Source organism: Sturnira hondurensis, unplaced genomic scaffold, assembly GCF_014824575.4.
Source record: "Sturnira hondurensis isolate 20B ecotype Veracruz unplaced genomic scaffold, ASM1482457v3 Scaffold0021354, whole genome shotgun sequence".
NCBI classification, from domain to species: Eukaryota; Metazoa; Chordata; class Mammalia; order Chiroptera; family Phyllostomidae; genus Sturnira; species Sturnira hondurensis.
In genome coordinates, this window is record NW_028093985.1 from 18,108,987 (window position 1) to 18,133,775 (window position 24,789).

The 24,789-nt window shown below is 35.2% G+C and overlaps 1 protein-coding gene across 3 annotated transcripts in view; it reads right to left on the reverse strand.

Moving 5' to 3' along the window:
- The window catches only part of ARB2A (ARB2 cotranscriptional regulator A), a 423,315-nt gene that overhangs the window by 317,996 nt on the left and 80,530 nt on the right, over positions 1 to 24,789 (reverse strand). For all 3 annotated transcript variants that reach the window (XM_037032445.1, XM_037032446.1, XM_037032447.1), the window contains 2 exons: positions 12,183 to 12,248; positions 4,242 to 4,433 (listed from right to left, as the gene is read on the reverse strand). In XM_037032445.1, the coding sequence (XP_036888340.1) occupies positions 4,242 to 4,433; positions 12,183 to 12,248 (258 nt within the window). The remainder of the gene's footprint in view (positions 1 to 4,241; positions 4,434 to 12,182; positions 12,249 to 24,789) is intronic.

Here is a 24,789-nt window from a genome sequence, read left to right on the forward strand (position 1 = left end):
TACATCTCCATCCATCAAAGGAGCCAGGAAGAGATCAGTGTGGTGCTAGGGTATACAATTTAAGGAGACATAACACTCAGTGTCCTACAAGTACTGCACAACCTTGAGAGTGATTGACTCCTTGAAATCTTCCCCCTTGATCCACCCCTGCAATTAATGATTAAATGATTTAAAGTATCACCCACTTTTCTCACTCCTTTTTTGCAAAAAGATGCATATGAGAAAAGATAAAAGAAGAAACAACTATGAGCAACTCTCAAAGTGCACAATCAGACACTGAATAATTAGTACTTGGCTATAGATATGCTATTTCCTATTCCAAGTAATATATTATGCAATGAAGATTGTTAAAATTACTAACTATGGCAACCTCAGAAGTATTGTGGAAATTTATCTGATATGCAATACTTCTCCAACATGAAATATTCATAATTTTTGATAACCAAGTTCTGAAATATCTAAAATACAAGAATTGGAATATCTGTGATTTGATTTTCAAATTGTGATATATGGGGACACTAGCGCCAAGGAAGAAATCCCAGGGGCCATTGTGGAGGTGTTTCCAATGCTCACCCCACCATCAACCAAAGAGGCTCCACAGAGTTCATTAAATATATATCACAAAACAGTCCACTCAGAGGCAGAATGCTACTGTTTTTTTAAAAAAGGTTTATCCTCATGATGATATGAATCCAATTTCAGAACCTTTAATCTTACACTAAAAATCCCCCTTCTTGAGCATCTACCTGAAAAACATGAAAACATTTATCATGATATATATGTACCCCTATGTTCATCGCAGCATTATTAATGATGGCCAAGGCATAGAAGCAACCGAAGTGCCTCTTGATAGACGAATGGATAAAGAGGATGTGGTCCATATATACAGTGGAATACTACTCAGCCATAAGGAAAGATTGTGACAACATGGATGGTTCTTGAGAATATTATGCTAAGCAAAAGATGTCAGATGGAAAAGTCAGTAACAATGTGATTTCACTTATATATGGTACATAAAACTGAAAGCAATAAATGAAAAAAAGGAAAAATAAACAAAAATTCATAAACAGAAAACAGCATGGTGGTTACCAGAGAGAAGGGGGTATTAAAGGGTAAAGGGGTTCAAGTACACAGTGATGGAAGGGATTTGACTTTGGGTAGCAAACACACAATGCCACACACAGATGAGACATTACAGAAGTGTTCAAAACCTACAAAATTTTATTGACCAACATCACCCTAATAGACCTAATTTAAAAAAAAATTAGATAAAGATATAAAAGCAGACAATGGGATGCAGATCTCAGATCTCTGACATGTACAATATCAATTATTACTTGGGCAAAATAAAAGCCTTATACCAATATAAATAAAGTATCTGCAAGAAATATAACTGAAGTATTAACAATACCTAGTAGAAGTGATACTGTCTGCGCTGAAAATCTAAGAATCCACTTTAGCTGTTTTACGAAAACGGACAAACCATAAAAAACAGAGTGGTAGCTCCCAGCCTTTTGTAAACTATGGAAACCTTTCTATAAATACATTTTGAAAAATGTCCAAAAAATAAAAACAAGCAGAGCTATTCTGATTTAAAAGTAGGAGGCAACTTCTTCCTCCCTATTACTCACTCTCTGCCAGCCTCCTAAAATACCATCTGTCTCCACACCTGCCCCCTTGCCCCCCCAAAACAGAGAGCAGCTCTTTAAGAACTACCAGAGAAACACAAGGAAATGTAAAACCAAAATAATAAAATAACTTTATCTAGATTAAAAAGACATTGTATTTAAATGTTCACTACATACAATATTACCATAATAAAGTTCACATTCAGTTACTATAAAATAAAAGAAAGATATAAGCTAAAAATTTTAATTTCAAGTATATAGCATACTAAATGCACTAAAGTATTTAGAAATCAGCTGTTTTTACTTCTCCCAAGGAATGATAAGTTGCTATGATTGAGAAAAACAGAAAAAAATGACAGAGCAATGAAATGCTGTTACACCCAAAACACTATTGCTATGTATAAAAACAAGATTTCTATGCATGAGAACTATGCAATAGAATAGAACTATTCTATTGTTACTGACAAACTTCCTCCCTCCTGTTTGGGATATTAACCGAGAGTCGATTCAAAGATCTTTGCTATAGCTTCCCATATACTCATTCACCTCAAAAAAAAAAAATTGTATATAACAATAAAAAAATTCTAGAATGGGAAAGGCTTAGTTGACATAGTATCAGGGACAAGAGAATTACAAAAAGTATTTCAACTAGTCCTCAAGCATAGAAACATCTGATTTCTTTTTACTAAATTGTACTTTCAAATAGTCACTGAATTATAGTCAGATTTCACATATAATGCTAAAATAGATCGACAGGCTCTCTTCTAACCACAAACTACTGTGTCAAGAAGTTCATTCACTATTCATATACTGAAGTATGAAACAGTTTAAATAATACAGAGATACATGATCTGAAATGTACACTTGAAACCTATGACCCTATTAACCAATATTACCACAACACATTTAATAACATTAAAAAACAATATATTTTATGTGAGTTACTTCAACCTAAACATTATTTTATTTACCTAAATTCTACCAAAAACACACCATTGAAGTGTGCAAGAAATAATGCCATTGTGTTCTTTGCATACCCATGAAGACTGAAAAAATAACCCCATAATTAACCTAAGAAATTCTACCTAAAGCATTTTAAGAGCCTCAACATCTATTAACAAAAATACTCTTTAAGAGACTGGCTGGGCCTTAAATACAGCAGACCCTTGAACAACATGCATTTCAATAGTGCATGTTCACTTACATAATAGATTTTCTTCAAAATATACTGTTAAGTATTTTCTCTTCCTTATGACTTCTTAATAACATTTTCTTTTCTGTAGCTACTTTAATGTAGGTAGCATTAGCTTCTGTAACTAATTATTATAAGAATTCAGTATATAAAATGTATAATATACAAAACATGTGTTAAGCAACTGTCTATGTTATAAGTAAGGTTCTGGTCAACAGTAGACTTTTAACCCTTAAGTTCTGAGAGAGTCAAAAGTTACATATGGATTTTTTACTGTGTGCGGGGTGGAGGTAAGGCGCCAGTACTCTTAGCCACTCTCCTCCATTCCCCACCGCCCCTCTCCCCCAACCATGTTCTAGGATCATCTGTATTAACATTTCAGAGTTAACAGAGGAGGGAACATCTTACCTTTGGCATTGAATTGTACATTGGTGTTATCAAAGAATTTTTCCCAATTTTAATTACAAAAATAAGCTTTACATTCTTATAGAAGATTCCACTTTACTTTTTTTCCTGAAGAAAAACTACTTATTTGTAAAAGAAATCTACACTTTGCTAAATTTGGCTAATCAAAGGACCCCAAGAATAAGACAATAAAACGAAAGTAGCCTAACATTTACATGTAGAATGCTAAGGCCAGAAAATAAAAATCTTAAACACAATTTTAATACAACAATTTCTAAAAACTTTGAATTCAAGAAAGTAATTGAATAAATATTACAATTTACTATTTAGTATGCATATCTTATGCTGAAAGCATTTTGTTTGTGCCTCTAAAAAGATTTTTTAAAGGAATTACAAAAAATACTGAGCTATTCCAACTCCTCATGTAATGAATAAGAGATTAAATTAAAGTAGTAAATTTCTTTTAGTTTCTAACACCATTAAATTAGGTAGGAAAAGATTTACAAAAGCATTCATATTTTTTTCAGAAGTATAAGTACTTGGTAGTTTAAGTGATATTTCATGTAATAATAAACAAAAAAATAGAATAAACCCCTGGCTGGTGTAGTTCAGTTGACTGAGCGCGGGCCTGCAAACCACATGATCGCGGTTCGATTCCCAGTCAGGGCACATGCCTGGGTTGCAGGCCAGTTCCCAGCAGGGGACTCATGAGAGGCAACCATACATTAATATTTCTCTCCTTCCCTCCCCCCTCTAAAGATAAATAAATAAAATCTTTTAAAAATAGAATAAAAAGTATTCACTTCAAAGACATTACATAATATTTTACATACGCAAAATATAATTTTCTTTTTGATTGTAACTGCAAAATAATGAAAAGTAATTTTTCATTACCAATAAATGATAACAGGTAAGATTATGTTTAGGATATACTTTTGAAGAAACATGTTAAAATAAATTATAACACAAAACAGAGTTATAAAATGCCCCCCAAATATAAAAGAAATCACACTTACATCCACAGCTCTCTTAATAAATGGTATCTGTGTGCCACTGTCCAGGTCTTCATTTATGATGAGCCTTCTGGCCCACTGACCTGCCCTGACAACACCACTACCGTGAATTAAAACCATTAGTTTCTGTGGGTTTGTCAAAGCATCTTCACTCATAAAGATAAAACTCTTTGGTTCACTTTCAGTGGCATCTACCTGTAATTAAAAACAGTTAAATAATAAATGTTTTTCTCATCAAGCATAAACATAAATAAAACTACAATTAATGGTTACTATAAATTATACAATGGTTATTGTAGAATTAGGAGGTTAAAAAGCTTAAAGAAAAATTAAAATATTCATTAGAGATTAACAATTACATATACAGTGGATGAGTAAAAGAGACATGATAGTAATTTAAATATAAAAAAGAAAATTAGAAATATATGTGCCCCTACATTACTGCTGTATATTACAAATCATTATTTTTTAAGAATCGCTAATTTTGAGTACTTCCTATTTTCCAGATATTATGTAAGATATTTTAAAAATATTATATCAATCACATTATTATTAAGGTGGCACTATGATTATACTCTTTTGTAGATGAAGAAATTGAAATCTAGAGAGTTTAAATAACTTGCCCAAAGTCAAATAGCTATTAAGTCTAAAATTCAAAAACAGAAGTATAGCTCTGGCTGGTGTAGCTCAGTGGATTGAGCTCAGGCCTGCGAACCAAAGGATCATAGTTCAATTCCCAGTCAGGGCACATGCCTGGGTTGCAGGCCAGTTCCCAGCAGGGGACACATGAGAAGCAACCATACATTGATATTTCTCTCCCTCTCTCCTTCCCTTCCCCTCTAAAGATAAATAAAAAAAATCTTAAAAAAAAAAAGTATACTGTACCTAAAATAGAAAACAGAAAAACCCAATTGGAGGATACACCTTTTAGAAAATCATATATTACTCAGAAATACTACCAAACTTTTCAAAGATGGGAGAGAGAACTATTTTAAAATTAAAAAACCAAAAAACCCCCCAAAAACAAACAAACAGTCATGGGATATAAAGTACAGCACAGGAAATATAACCAACAATATTGTAATAACTATGTATATGGTATCAGAGGGGTCCTAGACTTATCCAGGTGATCATTTCATAAGGCATATAAATTGTCTAATCACTATATTGTACACCTGAAACTAATATAATAATATAGTATTGTATGCCAACTATAATTGGAAAAATATGTTTAAAAAATAAACAAAAATTAGCCCTGGCTGGTGTAGCTCAGTGGATGAGCGCGGGCCTGCGAACCACACGATCGCGGTTCGATTCCCAGTCAGGGCACATGCCTGGGTTGGAAAAAAAAATTAAAAAACCTATTGTTCTATGTAAATGAACTTTAAAATTTCATTTAGAATATGAACATAAGATTATATAATAATTATTTAATGAAAGAATGTTGTTTGTGTACTCTGATAACATTATTTTTATATAAAATAAAACACTGTCATTGCTAACTAACATTGCTAACTAACATTGCCAACTAACGCTGCTAGTTATCTAAGGGATGAAAAGTAAATAGTTTTATTCACTGTCATTGTACTTAATATTTCAGTTTAAACTACATAATGTATGATTAGATTTGAGAGACTCAAGAGACTTTTAGGAAGAGATAACTCCCCAGTTGTTTATTACATGCACCATGGCACACACTGAGTCACATTCCATATCAGCAGTGGTAAGTAACTAGGAATGGAAGTCTTCATGCAGCCTGGCCAGAGACAGAAGCTGGTAATATATACATCCTCAAATAGAAACGGTAAATCCACCTGCTATGTAATGTAATAGTTCTTCATTTCATCAATGGAAGAGAGATATGAAATGTAACAGAGTCACATTACCTTTGATTGTATGAGATGTCCTGAGTAAACAAACGACAATAATGACAGCAGGTATGACTGAAGTCACAGAGGAAGGGAAGAGGATGGAAGAAAGAAGAAAACCAAATCTAGGTAATTCCTGTTTACCTAAGAACATTATATGAAAACAGAGGAATGATTCAATTAAAGTGGCTTAAAAAAATTGGTGATAAGAAAAAAGGGAAAAAAAGCAAAGTTGTCCTTATGCAGCAACGACAAAAAAAAAAATCCATAGAGGTTTCTAGGCATTCATTTACCAAAGAGTACATCTAAACACGCACAGACAAAAGTGCCTCTTAAAATCAGTGAAGCCTTAAAAGGATCCTGGAAAGGCTAAGGAAATGGACATCTGTTTATCTCAATGAGAAAAAACCTGTTGCTCTGAACTTGCCAATAGGGGCTTGATCACTGTTTCTTTTTACTATTTGCCTAAGTCCCCTGTAACCAAAAAACCCAGTCAATTTTTAAAGCAATGAAGTGTTGGCCCTTTAAATTCTACAGGAATCACTTTAAAACTGGAAGAGTGGTTTTTTCCCAAAGAAAATTATATATTATAATAAAGAAAATTATACATTATAATAAAAAGTGTTTTTTATTATAATGTTCAAACATTTTAAGGGGCTACAAATTAAGGTAGCCATGAATAAGTATATAAGCTTTTATTTAAATATCCTAAAATGTTGACTTAAAAAATATGAGAACATTAGAAAATTCAAGGAAAAAATAATAAAACTGAATAATGTAATGGTATTAATGATTAAGGAGTAATGGAAGTATTTGAGCTGGTTATTGGCTAATATCATATCAATTTAACATAGAATTCTGAACTTTGTAGTTGGTAACTATAACTTACTTGTATAAAGTTAATGCTAATTTTCAACAGTGAAATTATTATATGAATAAAAATAGCTTTTTCTTCATTAACTTAAGTCTGGAAATGGCTGTCCCAAGTCCATTTATCTTCAAATAATAATAATTCATTAACCTGAGCTTTCATTAAAGAATACATGCATATAAAGGTCATTCCAGCATACAGTCTCACTTACTGACAAATCAATTTCAAAGACCAACTGCTTAGTGAGACCGCACCAAACAAATTTTACCTGTTAACAACTCATTTGGAGATGTTAATGAACCCCCTAATTATGATGTTCACTTAAAAATGACCGTGTGGCTGGTTGGGGGTGTTGGTGGAGGGACTGTGCAAAACAAGAGCAAAATTTCATGGACACCTACAACAGCATGGTGAGGGCCAGGTGAAAGGGAGTGGGAGTAGGTAGAGGAGGGTATAGGGGAATAAATGGTGATGGAGAGAGACTTGACTTGGGCTGGATAATACACAATACAGTGTGGAGATGATGGGTTGTAGAATTGTGTACCTGAAACCTATAGAATTTGTTAACCAGTGTTACCCAATACATTTAATAAAAAGGAAAAAAGCAAAACAAAAATATGACTGTAAGCCCTGGCTGGTGTAGCTCACTGGATTGAGCACGGGTCTGCAAACCAAAAATATGACTGTATAAACTGAAGAATATTTGCAGCCAAGTTATTAATTCAACACTCTATACAAGTGTGACATAATACAATTGAGAATATTTTGTACATATATAGGATTTAAGACAACTCAGGAAAAGAACTGTAACTTATGGAAGAAAAATTTCACAACTATATAAAACATATGATGATAACTTAAAGAGAGATTAAATTCCTAAAATGAACATTTTTGTCACTTTTTGATTTATAAAACCAGGAAATCTTTGCCAACCAGAAATGGACCTGACACTTACAGGTCTCATATAAGTAATGCTCTGTCTACGTATATATTTTTTGCATATTAGTTTTATAATCTAAATTTAAATGAGAGGGAAATAATTGGATCAAAGAGAAAAGTCCTCCTAAACCTAATCTCAGGCCTTCTATAGAGAAAATTGATGAAACACTCATATAACATGATCTCTATGGGCAATTATCTTATGATTTGTTCTGGATATCTAGGGGACTGACATGAGTGTAAAGGTTTCATGAAACTAGAAGTACTACAGAGTTAAAGGACTCAATATTAATTGTATACTAACAATGAATTAACCTAGGGCTCTTTAAATATTGTTCTTTAAAAACTCTGAAAGAAGTAAAATTAAGGGAAAAGACTGAATGACAAAATCCTACATTAACTTTCCAGAACACAAAATGCAATATATAGTAATATATATAGAATCCAAAAAGAACTAGTATATTCACTCCTAAAAAGAACACTGAAATTTTGGTTTTCATGTATTTCTAAAGGAATGAAAGTTTCCAAATCAATAAGGGTGGGCCTAGCCATTAGAAAATGTTTTATATTCATTAGTATTTCATGGAACAGTGTCTGGCACCATTACATAAATATTGTTGAATGAATGAACAAATGAATAAATAATTAACAATGTGATCTGCATTTGAGGTAACCTGTAGAAAATTAAACATAACATAGATTTCTCTTTTTAAAAATTAACTTTGGAATAATTTGTGAGGAAAGATAGTATACAGAAATCCTCACCCTGGCTGGTGTGGCTCAGTGGAATGAGTGAACCAAACGGTTGCAGGTTCAATTCCCAGTCTAGGGCACATGCCTGGGTCAGATCCCCGGTAGGGGATGTGCAAGAGGCAACCACACATTCACATTTTTTCCCCTTTCTTTCTCCCTCCCTTCTCCTCTCTAAAAATAAATACGTACCAGCCAAGATAGAAGCATAGGTAGATATACTGTGCCTCTTTGCACAAGCAAAATAAGGAAAACAGCAATTTAGAAATAAAAAACAATCAGTACTGACAGAAAACTGAACTTTATGAAAGTCAGACAACCAAAGAGTTAAAGTAGACACATTCATCCAGATCGGTAGGAGGGGCGGAATCAGGCGGCCAGGTGGAGAGGGGTCATGGTAAAAAAAAGCAGTGGCTGGCGGAGCCCAGGAGTGCAAGGCAGCAGCTGGTGGACCCAGTGAGGCTGCATGCAGATTGTGGAAGGGCGCGGAGCACAAGGTGGCCGGTGGGCCAGGTGGTCCCACAGTCACGTGTAGATAAACCAGGCAAAACTGGGGAGCAAGACACACCCCGAAACCCAGGGCCCAAGCTTGGGGAAATAAAGCATCAAAACACCAATTGAAAATACCTGTGGGGGTTGAAAATACCAGGAAAAACTCCCAGCCTCACTGGAGAGTTTGTTGGAGAGACTCACAGTGTGCCAGAACATACACAAACCCACCCACAAATCAGCACCAGAAGGGCCCAGTTTGTGTGGGGGAAGCGACTGAAGGAACTGAAATCTGGTGGAGAGCAGAGCAAGTGCCACTGTTCCCTCTCAGACCCCTGTCCCACATACAGTGTCACAACCCAGTGACTGGGTTGCCCCACCCTGGTGAACATCCAAGGCTCTGCCCCTCATACGTAACAGGTGCATCAAAACCAAAAAAAAAAAAAAAAGGCCCGAATGAAAGAACAGATTAAAGCTCCAGAACAAATACAACTAAGCAATGAAGAGAGAGCCAAACTATCAGAGGCACAGTTCAAAGCACTGGTCATCAGGGCGCTCACAGAATTGGTTTAATGTGGTTGCAAATTAGATGAAAAAATTAAGGTTATACTAAGTGAAATAAAGGAAAATGTACAGGGAACCAATAGTGATGGGAAGGAAACAGGGACTCAAATCAAGGGAGTGGACCAGAAGGAAGGAAGAAACAATCAAATAGAAAAGAATGAAGAAACAAGAATCGAAAAAAATGAGGAGAGGCTTAGGAACCTCCATGACATCTTTAAACACTCCAACATCCAAATTACAGGGGTATCATAAGGAGAAGAGGAAGAGAAACAAGTGAAAAAGTTATGTGAACAAATAATAAAGGAGAACTTCCCCAGTCTGGCAAAGGAAATAGACTTCCAGGAAGTCCAGAAAGCTCAGAGAGTCCCAAAGAAGTTGGACCCAAGGAGGAACACACCAAGGCAAATCATAATTACATTACCCAAGATTAAAATAAAGGTGAGAATCCTAAAAGCAGCAAGAGATAAGGAGGCAGTTACCTACAAAGGAGTTCCCACCAGACTGTAAGCTGATTTGTCAAAAGAGACCTTGCAGGCCAGAAGGGGCTGGAAAGAAATATTCCAAGTCATGAAATCCAAAGACCTACATCCAAGATTGCTTTATCCAGCAAAGCTTTCATTTAGAATGGAAGGGCAGATAAAGTGCTTCTCAGATAAGGTCAAATTCAAGGACTTCATCATCACCAAGCCCTTATTTTATGAAATGTTAAAGGGACTTATCTAAGAAAAAGAAGATAAAAAACATGTACAGTAAAATGACAGCAAACTCACAATTATTAAAAAAACACACCTAAAACAAAAGTAAACTAAGGAAACAACTAGAACAGGACCAGAACCACAGAAATGGAGATCACATGGAGGGTTAGCAACAGGGGAGTGGGAGGAGGAGAGAGGGGGAAAAGGTAGAGAAAATAAGTAGTATAGATGGTGGGTAGAAAATAAACAGGGGGAGGGCAAGAATAGTACAGGAAATGTAGAAGCTAAAGAACTTATGACACATGGGCATGAACTAAAGGGGGAAATGTTGAGTGTGAGGGGGGTTCAGTGTGGAGGGGAAATAGGACAACTGTAATAGCACAATTAATACATTTTTTAAATTACATAAAAATGAATAAAATTAAAAAAAAAATTTTTAAATCCTCAAATCCTATAATTCATAGTAGAATAACACCAACCAAATTTTTAAATCTCATGCAAAATTTAATGCAAACAAAATTATCTATATGCAAAGTTTTATACTTTAAATGATTTACTCTTTAGTAAGTCTTCCAGATTTCATATATATCATAAAATCAGAGTTGTCAGAGACAACAAAGATCTTCTAATCTAGTCCCACCACCACTTCACATGTAAGATTAGTCTCTCTTCATCTGAAAGCTTAGTATTTCATGTTGGACATTAAAAACAAAAAGGCTTTCTTGAGACTGAGTCTGAGAATGAATTTCAAACTTTTTCATCCTGCAACAGCAAAATGTGCAATATTTCTGCCAAAAAAGAGAAGTGTTCTGCCAAAAAAGTAAGGAGCTATGTCACCAAACAGGAAGCATCAGGAATGAATTTAAGAATGTGTAGAGAAAATAACATAGAAATGAAACATGTAATTAAAAAATCAAGAAATAGAAGGTGAATATCTAATGAGACAAGATATTCGTTTACTTCAAGTAAATAACTAAAAATAAACTATATCAATGAAGTCGGAAAGGGGGACGAACGGCAGACCTCTCAACTGTATTATCATTTTCAAAAAAGATTGGAAATAATTATTTTCTTTAAGTTAGGTATCAGTGTTTATTTACCTATAGATGTACTTTTATTTGTTTTGATTACAGCTTACATTCAAAATTATTCCGTGTTAGTTTCCGGGCATAGAGCCTAGTGGCCAGACAATCATACACCTTACAAAGTACCCCCCCTGTCATTTCTAGTACCCACCTGGCACACACACAGTCATTACAATATACTGACTATATTCCCCATGCTGAACTTCACATCCCCATGGATATTTTGTATATACTTTATCTCATTGTGTGCAAACGTTCTAAAGATTATTGTTTTTTAAGAACAACTGTAGGCCCTGGCTGGCGTAGCTCAGTGGATTGAGCGCGGGCCTGCGAACCAGACAATCGCAGTTCGATTCCCAGTCAGGGCACATGCCTGGGTTGCAGGCCGGTTCCTTGCAGGCTAACTACCAGCAGGGGATGCACAAAAGGCAACCGTACATTGATGTTTCTCTCCCTCTCTCCTTCCCCTCAGAAGATAAATAAATAAATAAAATCTTTAAAAAAAAAAAGAACAACTGTATACAACATGATTAGGCACACTGACAGGAATTTAATATTATCAATATCAAAACATTAAGATCTTAACATTTAAACTTATCACAGTTAACCTAAAATGAAAGTTTTCTTCTGAACTGAAAACTATTTTATTTGGAAGTATAAACAATTGTTAAAGCTGGACTTACTGGAATAGAGATTTTTTTCAAATTACAGTCCTTTTCCAGGAGCTCATATACATACTTCGTGATGATCTAGGTAGGGAAAGAAAAAAAACATATTAAGATGCAATGTTTTCTGTTAGCAAAATTCACATGAATTATTATTATTTATTGTTCTGAATGAGAATTTCTATTTCAGAAAGTTTTCATACTAAATTAAGAGACTCTTTACTGATTACTTGTAATAGGTTACTTCCTATTCCTGTATGAATAACTATGGGCCTTAACACTACGGATTAGAACAAATTAATTATAAACTCACAAAGACTTCTTATTTTTAAAAGCAATATTCTGAGCATATTTTCTTTTTTCAGTATTTCTAGAATCTATTTCCTCTATAATTTTTCTATAGCTATTACATCTAATATAGTGACTATCATGACGCTGAATCCTAACACCTCTTTTGTTTTCACTGAATCAAGGAGGAAAAGGTTGGAAGATTCTAAAAGAAAAGGAAAACTGATTCAGCAAAATCAGGCACCAGTGAGTATTACTGTCTGTGATAGACAGAAACATGGCTACCCAAAGATGTCTACATCGTAACTCTCAGAAGCTGTTAAAATGTTATGTTACATGGTAAAAGAGACTCTGTATTTATGGTTAATATTAAGAACCCAAGAAGGGGAGATTATCTGAGTAGCTCTAATCTAATCATATGAATCTTTAAAAGTGTAAGATTATGGAAAAACAGCATGCCAGAAAGATGCAAAATGAGAAGGCCCTGATTGGCCGCTGGTTTTGAAGATGGAAGAACACCCCAGAATTCTAAGACAAAACACCGAAATCAGGGCCTGGAGCACAGAAAGTGCAAGGTGAGTCTGAAAATAAAAATTCTGCACAAAAGAAAAAAAGAAAGAAGAAAGAAAATATTGAAAGAGTGATGAATAAGTGTTACAAGAACACAAAACCTGCTTAATGAGAAGCCATCTGGCCAAATCTCCAATAATCTAGGAATCAAAATAATGATAGCAATGGATTACATCACACATTGAATACAGTAAGAATCAATGAGTCTTTAATGATAGAAATGAAGTAAAAAAGAAAGGGGAAAGAATGTTCTCTCTTATAGTAGAATGCCAACTAATACATACAGAAGAAATTATGAAGGTAGCAAATCATCAACAGATGCTAAAATTAACAAGTGGGAGTTTCATAAAGAACAGAGTCTCAAATATATTCCCTTCAACTACTCATTAATTACAAAGAGTAATGGTAAGTTTATGGTATGACCTGGAAAACATCACCAATATTGGAGCAAACCAAAATCATGTACTCATGAGGACAAAGATCACATACATTTAAGGTACTTCTGTCAAAAACACATGAGCTGAATCTACTTATGAGAATAGATATGACAAACTCAAATTGAGGGTCCTTCTACAAATGTCCTATACTTCAAAATATGTCAGTATCAAGAAAGATGAAAAAAAGGCTAGGGAATGGCTCCAAATTAGAAAAGAATAAAGAGACATGACAACTAAATGCAAAGTATAAGCCTAGATTTAATCCTGGACATGAGGAATATCATCTACTAAGTACCTTATGTGACAATTAGCAAAATTTAAACATGACTTACACATTGATGATACTAGATTGATATAGAATTTCCTGATTCTGATAACTCTAATGTAATTATGAAGAGAATGTTCTTAGGAAACATACATCAAAGTAATAGGGGTAAAAGAGCATAAAGCTTCCAACTTTACTCTCCAACGGTTCAAAAAGAATTATATAATGTAAAAATATATGCTCCTTGTAATAACACTTTTCTGTGTGCATTATACCAAAACAAAAGGTTTTTAAAAATTTCCCACACTATACATCCTCCTGGTTCAGGTGCTACTGAGACTGCATGTGTTTCCACAAGTATTTCAGTTGATATAAGGCAAATGACAAACAGGGTAACAACAACATTTTCATCAAAACATTTTAATGTCTTGAAATGTCACAAGACTAGTCTTACACGAGGATAATTTTCATCCTTTATTGCCACTTGAGCAAGTCTTATAGTTTGCCACGTCTATGCCTACATTCAACCCCACCTAAAATTCTCTTAATTTTCCCCATTTTTTCTAATTGCTCGAAAAATCCATTCAAATGCCACCTCCTACCTTAAGTTTTCACTCATCCCGCCAATGATGGTGCCCTTCTTATGACATTTAGTATTCCACAGTGGCTATGTCACATTCTCACTGACCCACCAAAGTGGGCCTTTTATAAATAAGAATCACACACATCCTACTTTGTTGCAGCATCAATGACATGCACAATACACGGACAATGAATGGATGAAAAATAATTGGTAATGCTTGCAAACATGTGACTTTTATGTTTATTAAAAAGAAGCAATATTTTTAAATATTTTTAAATTAATTTTTTGTATTAGATACAAATTCACAAGATTTAAAAATGAAAAAATAAAACACAATAGACATTGAGACAATAGACACCACATCCCTACCCTCCTCCACTGCACTCCTTACACTCTGACCTCTAGTGGTAACCTTTGTGGTTCTTATGTATCCTCCAGTGTTTCTTAGTGCTAATATAAGCAAATAAAAATGTATTACTTCCCTCACTCTCTTTAAAAAATAAAAGCATACCACACACAGTGTTACACAATTTATTCTTATCTTCTCTTTCTCAGAGCAGACTAAATATACTGTGCTACTTTGTCATTTACAAATCTACACTGATGATCTACCCTCTCAGTAACAAAGACCTTCATCCTCCTTCACCAGTATAGTATTCCATTGTGTGGATGTACCACAGTTTAGTACATTTTTTAAAAATACTTCAAGCTTCACAAAAATACTCTCTAAGAAAAACATATCTAACTTTAAGCATTATTTATTAAATTCTATGCCAATTAAATTTCCACAAGGTTATTACTTTGGAAATTAGAAATCATTTAAAGTAAAAACCCACCCTGCAAGTTACCTAATTATTTAAAAAAGAAAAATACCTTCCCCTTTTAATGTCCCATTTACAGAAACTCTACGTTTCATCCTAGCTCCCTGCTGGCAAGGTATGGAGGGAGGGAGACTGGAAAAGAAGGAGGATAAGATGAAGGAAGGGAGGAGGAACACAGGGAGAAAATGAGGAAGGACAGAAAATAAGGTTTCTTAATAATTAAGGTTTAATATTATTCAATAATGTCAGTTTGGCTAAGCCTAAAAGGGCTCCTCTAGCATCTTTACATTAAAGAGACTATGATATGAATGGCAACGAGTTGCCTAATTAGAACTAAAGAACATTTACCCCGGGTGTATATTCTCTTAAGTCAGAACTACATCTTAAATTTCACTAAAATCATCTTCATCTCGTCCCGATTTTCCCCCTTAAAATCTTTTATACTTCATTCTTAGTGGGTACATTCTAAACTTTTAAAAAGTCTTTTGAAGTAATTGCTTTTTCAGCATATCTTTGAAATAAAATTCATTCCTCCAACTTTCATTAACATTCCCTGGAGTGCTAGTCTACATCCCCAGCTGTCCTTCATTTACATGTGCTTCAGATCACTTGCTCTCACATGTTCCTTTTACTAGCTCTAAAGAAGACTCCTCCTTACTCTAAGCCATCCTTTCTCCCCAATAACCAGATTCTTAAATAACTTACCAGAGACACAGACTTATAAATGTGTCCAACTAATCAGAGATCTTCTTATAGTGATTTCACAGGCATCTCAAAGTATGTTCAAACTAAACCCATCTACACATGTCCAAACCTATTTCTCCTCCACTGTGTTCATCAACTCTATAAATGGCACTATCATCCACCTAACTGCTCAAGCCAGTCTTAAATATCATGATTCTTTGTCCTTCTTCCAACCCTTACAATCAATCAAGTCCCTCAAGCTAATATTGAAAGATCTCCCCATCTCCCCATCTCCCCATCTCTACAATGCCCATTTAAATACATTCTAGCCTATCAACAGGTCATTATTTCTTCTTTGGATTACCTGTGAAGCCTCCTTCTGCTATTTCTAATACAGCAAACTTTCCTTCAGATCATATCTCTCATTAGTAAACATATTACTCCTCTAAAAATGCAAATCTAATTGCTTCCCAATGCTATAAAGATAAGGCTCCAGTCCTTAAATTCAACCAGGCCCTACCAGATCTGGCCCCTGCCCACTTCTCAAATTTCATATTACACCATTCCTCATTCTCTGAATTGTGTAATCACACTGACTTTCTTTTACATTCTCAGATACATAAGGATCTTTTCACCCCAGAGCCTTTGCAAATGATGCTTTGCCTGAAATACTTGACTCATGCTTCACTTACCTCCCTTTAACATTGTCTTGCCTGGCATCCCAACATATCCTCAAGATATAACTAGGAATTTTGTATTCCTCCTTCCAAACAGATTATTTAACAGTGGGTTTTCCAACACCTGTCTGTGACACTAGACTTCAAGTTTTTGGAAGAGAAGCAACTATATATATTTGTCTTGTGCTAAATGTTTAGGGCCTAAATCATGTAATGGCAGTCAAATTTTTTCAAATGAACAATAACAACCGCAACAATAGCAAATATATGCAAAGCACTAAGTCTGACATAAGTGCTTTTAATAAATCTCCTTTAATATTCGCAACAACCCTCTGAAGTAAAGGAGGAAACCAAAGCATCTGAAAGGTTAGATAACCTGCCCATGGTCATGCAGCTAAATCAGTCACAGTCTGAATTCAAACCCAGGCAAATTGCCTGTCTGGGAGTCTGGAACACGTTCTGAACTTATACAATATATACTATATCCTATGTTCAAAGTCCAAAACTAAAGAAGCTAACGCAGAGTGGGATATGAAAATGAAATTAAAGGGTTATTAGTAACCTAATAACAATAGACAAGCACAGAAACAAAAGAGGATGCTTAAGTAAAAAAAAAAAAAGTAATTTTCACTGCCTAAACTGGGCATTCTTACTTTGTCCAAATTTATTTTAGAAACCACATTTGTGACATATTGCCCTTATTCATTATGCTCTTCTTTATTAATGAATTTTAGATATACCTAGGAGTACTATATCATATAAGAACATCTGTGGTTTCTAGGTTTCTATCGGTGACAAAGTCACAGGCTGCTAATACTATTATTTTTTACACCAACATTTATAATAAAAAAACTTTAGGTTAGCAGTTAGGAAAAATAAAGATGTAATTTTTATCCTGTTGAGGTTCACAGACCTCGAAGCCCACCTGAATCCTACCCCCTCGGATTAAGAAAACCTGGTTTAACAGCACCACCTAAAGTCTAGAGTTCCTCCATGCCTTGTGTTAGCCCCAAAGGAAAAAAAACAGTTGAAGCAGGGTCTTTTCTGAAATGTACACCATAAAAAGTACTGCTTTAGGTTTATTTCCTGGCCATATACACTCATATGATTTTAGTTTTAATACTGGGTATATTCAGATGATTTGGCATGAAACACTAGGGCCCAATTTTTTCTGTTTCTTTTAATAATATCAATATCCGTGCCTTCACCGGGTGGCTCAACTGGTTGGATCATTGCCCCTTACACCAAAAAAGATTGCAGTTCGATCTCTGGTCAGGGCAGATACCTAGGTTGCGGGACTAATCTGCATACAGTAGGCAACAGATTGATGTTTCTTTCACATCAATGTCTCTCTCTCTCTCTCTCTCTCAGTTTCTCTCTCTCAAATTAATAAATATGTCCTCAGTTGAGAATTAAAATAATATCACTATGTTTCAAAAGCAAGAAGAGTGAAGACTCCATGGTTACTGAACTCGGGCACTCATGACAACACCATCACTATGACATGCTTTTAGGTAAAGAATCCCTCTAACTTTTCATAATCATTTTTTCTTCTCACTCTGTTAAAGTAAATATTTATAAAATTTGTCTCAAAGGCAAATAGGTTTGAATGATTTTGTGTAGACTTTTATTAACATAACCAAGGAAACACATAATACACACATGTAAGGTTGACCAATACATGAAAATACAAGGTTTAACAATAGATATCAGTAAGCCAGGAAAAGCAGCTATAAATTATAAATTGTACATGCAAATAATAAATTTCCTATAAATTATTTACCTAAGGGGGGAAATACCCACATAAAGAATGAGACCCACTGTATTGGGGAAAAAAACAGGTACACTGATAAATTCAGAGTAGCATTCGCTATGCTATCTGAATTGGTGAAACTGAGAAAATATTAGCAACTGTATTAGAAATTAACACTTTGCTTCATTATCTTTTTTTCAAAACAAGGTAAAGAATACCCAGACCAGCATGATTCTATTGGTTGGGTATCATCCCACAAACTGAAAGTTCATCAGTTCAATTCTCAGTCAGGGCACATTCCTAGCTTGCAGGTTCGCTCCCTGGTTGGGACATGTGTAAGAGACAACAAACTGATGTTTCTCACATTGATGTTTTGCTCCCTTCTTCTATCTCTCTCAGGAAGGCAGGGGAAAAAAGGTTCTATAATCGCCACTCTCCTTCTACCTTTCCACATGGAGTGTTTTATCAATTTAACAAGAAAGTCTTTCTTGGGCTAGAAAAGAAGACAGTTCTCTTGAATATAATACTGTGGGTTCTACTAGGAACCGCTATGCTAAGAAAGATGAGCTATTTTATTAAGTTAAAAAATACTGTGTTTTATAACCACTGCTTGAGAGAGAAGAAGAGAAGTTCCTTCTTTTCTGTTCTACTATATTATAAGCAAAAACAAACAAAAGCAAAACATCCAATAAATTGTTATATTTTAGCTTCCAGACATGCACAGCAGAATTACAGACATGCACAGCTTAACAATGGGGATGTTCTGAGAAACGCATCATTAGGCAATTTCATCATTCGGAGAACATCACAGAATTGTACTTACACAAACCTAGATAATATAGCCTATTACACACCTAGACTATATGGTACAGCCCATTGCTCCTAGGCTACAAGACTGTACAGCATGTTACTCTTCAAAACAACATGAGATTAAATCAAGCACAAGAGAAATGATGCAATCAAGAAATATAGTAATATGAAATGTATAAGGCTGCCACAGGCATAACACAGCATACCATGTTACAGCAAACTCTTCAGTAAGTCTTGTAGAAAGACTGCAATCTAACATAACAATAAAAAGTATAGCAGCATAAGTACCTAAACCAGTAACATCGTCATTTGTCACCATTTTCAAGTATTATGTACTCTACACAGTTGTATGTACCGTACTTTTTTACATGACTGGTAGTGCAAGTAGGTTTGTTTACACCAGTGTCACCACAAACACATGAACAATGTCTTGCACTATGAACTTATGGACAGCTATGTCAGTAGACAATAGGAATTTTTCCAGTACATTATAATTCTAGAGGACCATTGTTGTACATGTGGTCTGTTGGTGACCAAAATGTCTTGTTGCAGCATATAACTGCACTAGTATTTGGACCTGCCTTCTCACTATAAACAGACAAATGTATAAAATATATTAAACTGTTTTCAAAAAGTGAAAAACAGGAAATACAAATCTGTGATTCCAAAGAAAAGGGAAATAAAGGAGATGAGCCCCATAATCACCTTGGTTTTCTGCCTGAAAAAAATTTCTGGACTGTGGCCATAGTGGAGGAACCCAGTAGAACCCAGTGGCCTTGTTGAGTTGAGAAGACAGAGAATGCAGCTCAGGGAGACAGAGACAACTGGAGTTTGCAAGGCACAACACCAAAGATGGGGTTAGGCAGAAAAACATCCCTAAGAAATCTACATATCATATGTTTCTTTAAGTCTTTGGCTAAGTTATACATAGGATAAAACTTTCAAGAGGCCAGACTAAGAAAACTACTGGGAAAACAAAACAAAACAAAACGCTTGACAGTTTAGAGGTGAAAAATTCCAAGAGCTTATATAGGGTTCAGAGACATTTGAGTTCAAACCAGCCAAAGCGAAAAGGTTTCACCAAAAAGAGTATTCAGCAGTGACCTAGGAAGGGCCACGCCTCAGAAGAGAAGTGAACTATTCCTACAATAACAGCTACACTAGATCTATTTTAGCAAAGCTTTAAAACAGATCTATAAACAATCAATCTGTTTCACAATAAACTTAACTGCTGCCAAAACAAATACAATGGTCCTCCAAAGGAGAAAACAATATCCAGACACTCACCAACATATTTATAATGCCTACTACACAGTACAGATTATTACAGACATTCATAGAAACAGGAAAATGTGATCCATAACTTGGAAAGTGGTCAGTAAAGACAGACCTAGAAATGTAAGAGATGATGAAATTAGTAGATAAGAGCATTAAACCAGGTTATTATAAAAAGGTTCAAGGATGTAAAGGGATACATAAATATGGAAATGGATGAAAAAAGAACCAAAAACAATTGCTCATAACTAAAAAACACAGTATCTGAAATAAGATACTCAGTGGATACATTTACATCAGATTAAACATTGCAGAAGAATAAATCAGAGAATGTGAAGATATAGCAATAAAATCCATACAAAATGTAAGAAAGAAAACACTGAAAAAATAAAAAGTTCCTCAAGTGACCTGTGAGATGATGAGAAGCAGTTCAACACACACAGGACTGGAGGACAGGATGTCAGAAAGAGGGGTAGGGGAATATTTGAAAAAATAATGGCCAATCACTTTCCAGATTTGAAAGACTACAAATATGCCTATCCAAGAAGCTCAGCAAAGAAGATAACTGTAAAAAACAAACAAACAAAACAACCCAGACATGTTCATAATCAAATCGCTGAAGGCCAGTGATAAATAGGAAATCTCAAAGGCAGCCAGAGAAAACAACATGTTGCATAAAGGGATCAAAGATAAGAAATGCTACCAACTTCTCAGCAGAAATAATACAAACCAGAAGAAATGAGGAAACACCTTTAAGTAATCCAAGAAAAAATATATACCCCATACCTTGAAAATTTTACATACACTGAAATGTCCTTCAAAAATGAAGACAAAAAGACTTCTGGCCAAGATGGAGGTGTAGGTGGAAACACTGTGCCCCCTCCCACAACTAAATTTAAAGACAGCTAAGCTTTAGAAACAAATACACAGCCAAAACATTGAAAACTGAACTGTATGGAAGTCCAACAACAACAAACCATCCAGCCAGACCGATAAGAGTGGAGGAGCCAGCAGTGGAGCAGGGTCGGGCAGGAAAGATCACCCGACCCAGGCCCAGTCAGCCGTGGGTGGATCCCAGGTGTGGGGTAGCAACGGGTGGACCCAGTGAGGGCACAAGGCAGCAGGCTGACTGCGGTCACACATTCTCGCACAGATAAACCAGGCAAAGGAACAAGCAGTGAGACAGACCCCGCAGGCCCCAGCGGCGGGAAGCAGCAGAGGGGACTGCCATTGTCCCTCTTTGACCCTGCCCCCATATACAGCGTCACAACCCAGCAACTGAGTTGCTCCACCCTGATGAACACCTAGGACTCCTCTCATCGTCTGTAACAGGTGCGAACAGACCAAAACATGGCTCAAGAACTCAAAGCCCCAGGGCCAATAACTCTAAGCGACCAAGAAATAGCCAACCTCTCAGATGCACAGTTCAAAACACTGGTGATGAGGATGCTCACAAAACTGGTTGATTTTACCCACAAATTAGAGGAACATATGAAGGCTAAAATGATTGGAATGAAGGCAAATGCACAGGAAACCAATAGTGATGGAAAGGAAATTGGAACTCAAATCAAGGGAGTGGACCAGAACGAAGAAAGAAACAACCAAACAGAAAAGAAGGAAGAAACAAGAATTCAAAAAAATGGGGAGAAGCTTAGGAACCTCCAGGATATCTTTAAACGTTCCAACATCCGGATTATAGGGGTACCAGAAGGGGAAGAGGAACAGCCACGAGTGGAAAACTTATTTGAACAAATAATAAAGGAGAACTTCCCCAGTCTGGCAAAGGAAATAGAATTCCAGGAAATCCAGGAAGCTCAGAGAGTCCCAAAGAAGTTGGACACAAGAAGGAACATACCAAGGCACATCATAATTACATTAACCAAGATTAAATTGAAGGAGAGAATTCTAGAAGCAGCAAGAGATAAGGGGAGAGTCACCTACAAAGGAGTGCCCATCAGACTGTCAGCTGACTTCTCAAAAGAGACCTTATGGGCAAGAAGGGGCTGGGAAGAAGTATTCCAAGCCATGAAAGGCAAGGACGTACATCCAAGATTGCTCTATCCAGCAAAGCTTTCATTTAGAATGGAAGGGCAGATAAAGTGCTTTTCAGATAAGGCCAAATTCAAGGAGTTCATCATCACCAAGCCCTTATTATATCAAATGTTAAAGGGACTTATCTAAGAAAACAAAAATAAAAATATGAACAGTGAAAGGACAGTAAACTCACAGTTATTAACAACCACACCTAAAACAAAAGCAAACTAAGAGGACAGCTAGGTCAGGAGCAGAACCATAGAAATGGAGATCACATGGAGGGTTAGCAACAGGGGAGTGGGAGGAGGAGAAGGGGGGAGAAGGTACAGAGAATAAGTAGCAAAGACAGTAGGTAGAAAATAGACAGGGGGACAGGAATACTATGGGAAATACAGAATCTAAAGAACTTGTGATACATGGACACGAACTAAAGGGGGGGGCTGGTGGGGGAGGGGTGTGTAGGGTGGAGGGGAGTGAAGGGGGGGAATGGGACAACTGTAATGGCATAATCAATAAAATATATTTTTAAAAAAATGAAGACAAAATATAAACCTCTCCAGACAAACAAGAGCTAAGAAAATTAACTGCCAGCAGGCTGGTACTAGAAATATTATAGAATATTCTTTATGCTAAAGAAAATGATTCCAGATGGAAACCTAGATACACAGAGAAGTAGAAGTATAATGTCATGAGGATCTCATGTTATATGTGAAGTGGTATAATTTTATTTGAAGATAAACTGGTAAGTTAAAGATGTGTATCATAAACCCCATACCAACTATTAGTACAGTAAAACAAAAAATATATAGTTAATAAGCCAAAAGAGGACGTAAAATTTATTACTACCAACTGTATACTATATTCAGTTTTATTTATTACTTTCAGCTAAGATTTTTCTTATGAGTGAAAGAATAAACTTCTACTGAAGTCTGTAATATACACTAACTGTTTGCCGATTTCTTTCTGCACAAACATTAATTTTACAGTTTTTACTTGTACAGAAACTAAAGGACCGCAGAATATAGGCATTATAGAAATTCAATAAACACCATTATGCCCAAAAAGAAAGTAGTTTTCTACTCAGATAATATATATAAGATAAATTTTCACAACTTAAATAATAATTTTTATCAGATCTGATAATATCAAAGGGATGAGAATCATCAAATTTAAATTAAGATTCAGAGGTATAAATCTTATCTCAGAGTATGTGACCCTAACAATTCACCTCTAATATAATTCAAGACATTTAAAATACAGATTGCATTCTAGAAAAGACCTAAAAAAAATATGGTTCTACTTCTAAAGTTCATATGAGAAACAAAAGCACCTTTCCAAAGATCCCCACACAACTTCAAAAAGTAAAAGGTGTCCAACCTTTTGGCATCTCTGGGCCACACTGAGAAAAGAAGAGTTACCTTGAGCCACACATTAAATACATTTAGACACATAATCACAAGAAAATCACATGATGTTTTAAGTAAATTTCCAAGTTTGTGTTCGGAGGTACTCCTAGCCCCCCTGGGCCACAGGTCGGACACCCCTCTTTAAGGTACATATATTAGTTTAATGAATACAAACTAAAGAGATTAGTTGTCATTAAAATAGAAAACTTTCTAACTGAAAAAACTCTCAGTATTTTGGCTTGACAAAAGCAAACAAACTAGAAAAAATTACCTTAAATATGTACTATGTGACTTCAGAAATATCTGAAAGCTATTTCATTGTATAAAATATTTTGCTTTGGCGAGCCACACCAGCTGGAGCATTTGCCCAGAGAGGCAGCTGGTTTTGGTTTCCCCATCTCAGCACGTTTCCAACTGTCAGTTCTAACTGTCTGCAATCCCGGAGTGACAGAATACTTTAAGAAAAATTGCTCATTAACTGTAAATCCACGAAGGCCACTCTCTTCAGTGAATTCAAATTAAACCCACAGACTTGCTAGCTCATAACAGAATTCCCCACACATTTTTTGTTGTTGTTCTTTGGCATTGCAGACTTAAAGTAAAATATTCACACCATCTACTATAATTTTTTTGCTCAATCCTATAAATGCACTGACATAAAAATGTTAGTGGAAGTGTTATCTTCAAAATTTATAAATTACAAAGGTATATTAATAAATAAGAACTTTTAAATTATTTACAATTTTGCAGAGAGACTAGTTTAAACAAAAAAACCCTTAAATTTAAAATGCACAGCAGTTTCTTAGAAAATTCCCAGTTAACAACCCTGATCACACATAAAAATCAAATCTATACTTATATCTATATCTATATAAAAATCAAGAGATAATGCATATAAAAAAGCATCAAGAAAGGAAAATTAGTTTTTAAGTATAAGGTATTTTTACTATTGAAACAAGTAAATCACCTTTATAAATTATTTGTAAAGAATTACAGCAAAATAAGCACAGGCTATCTGAGGC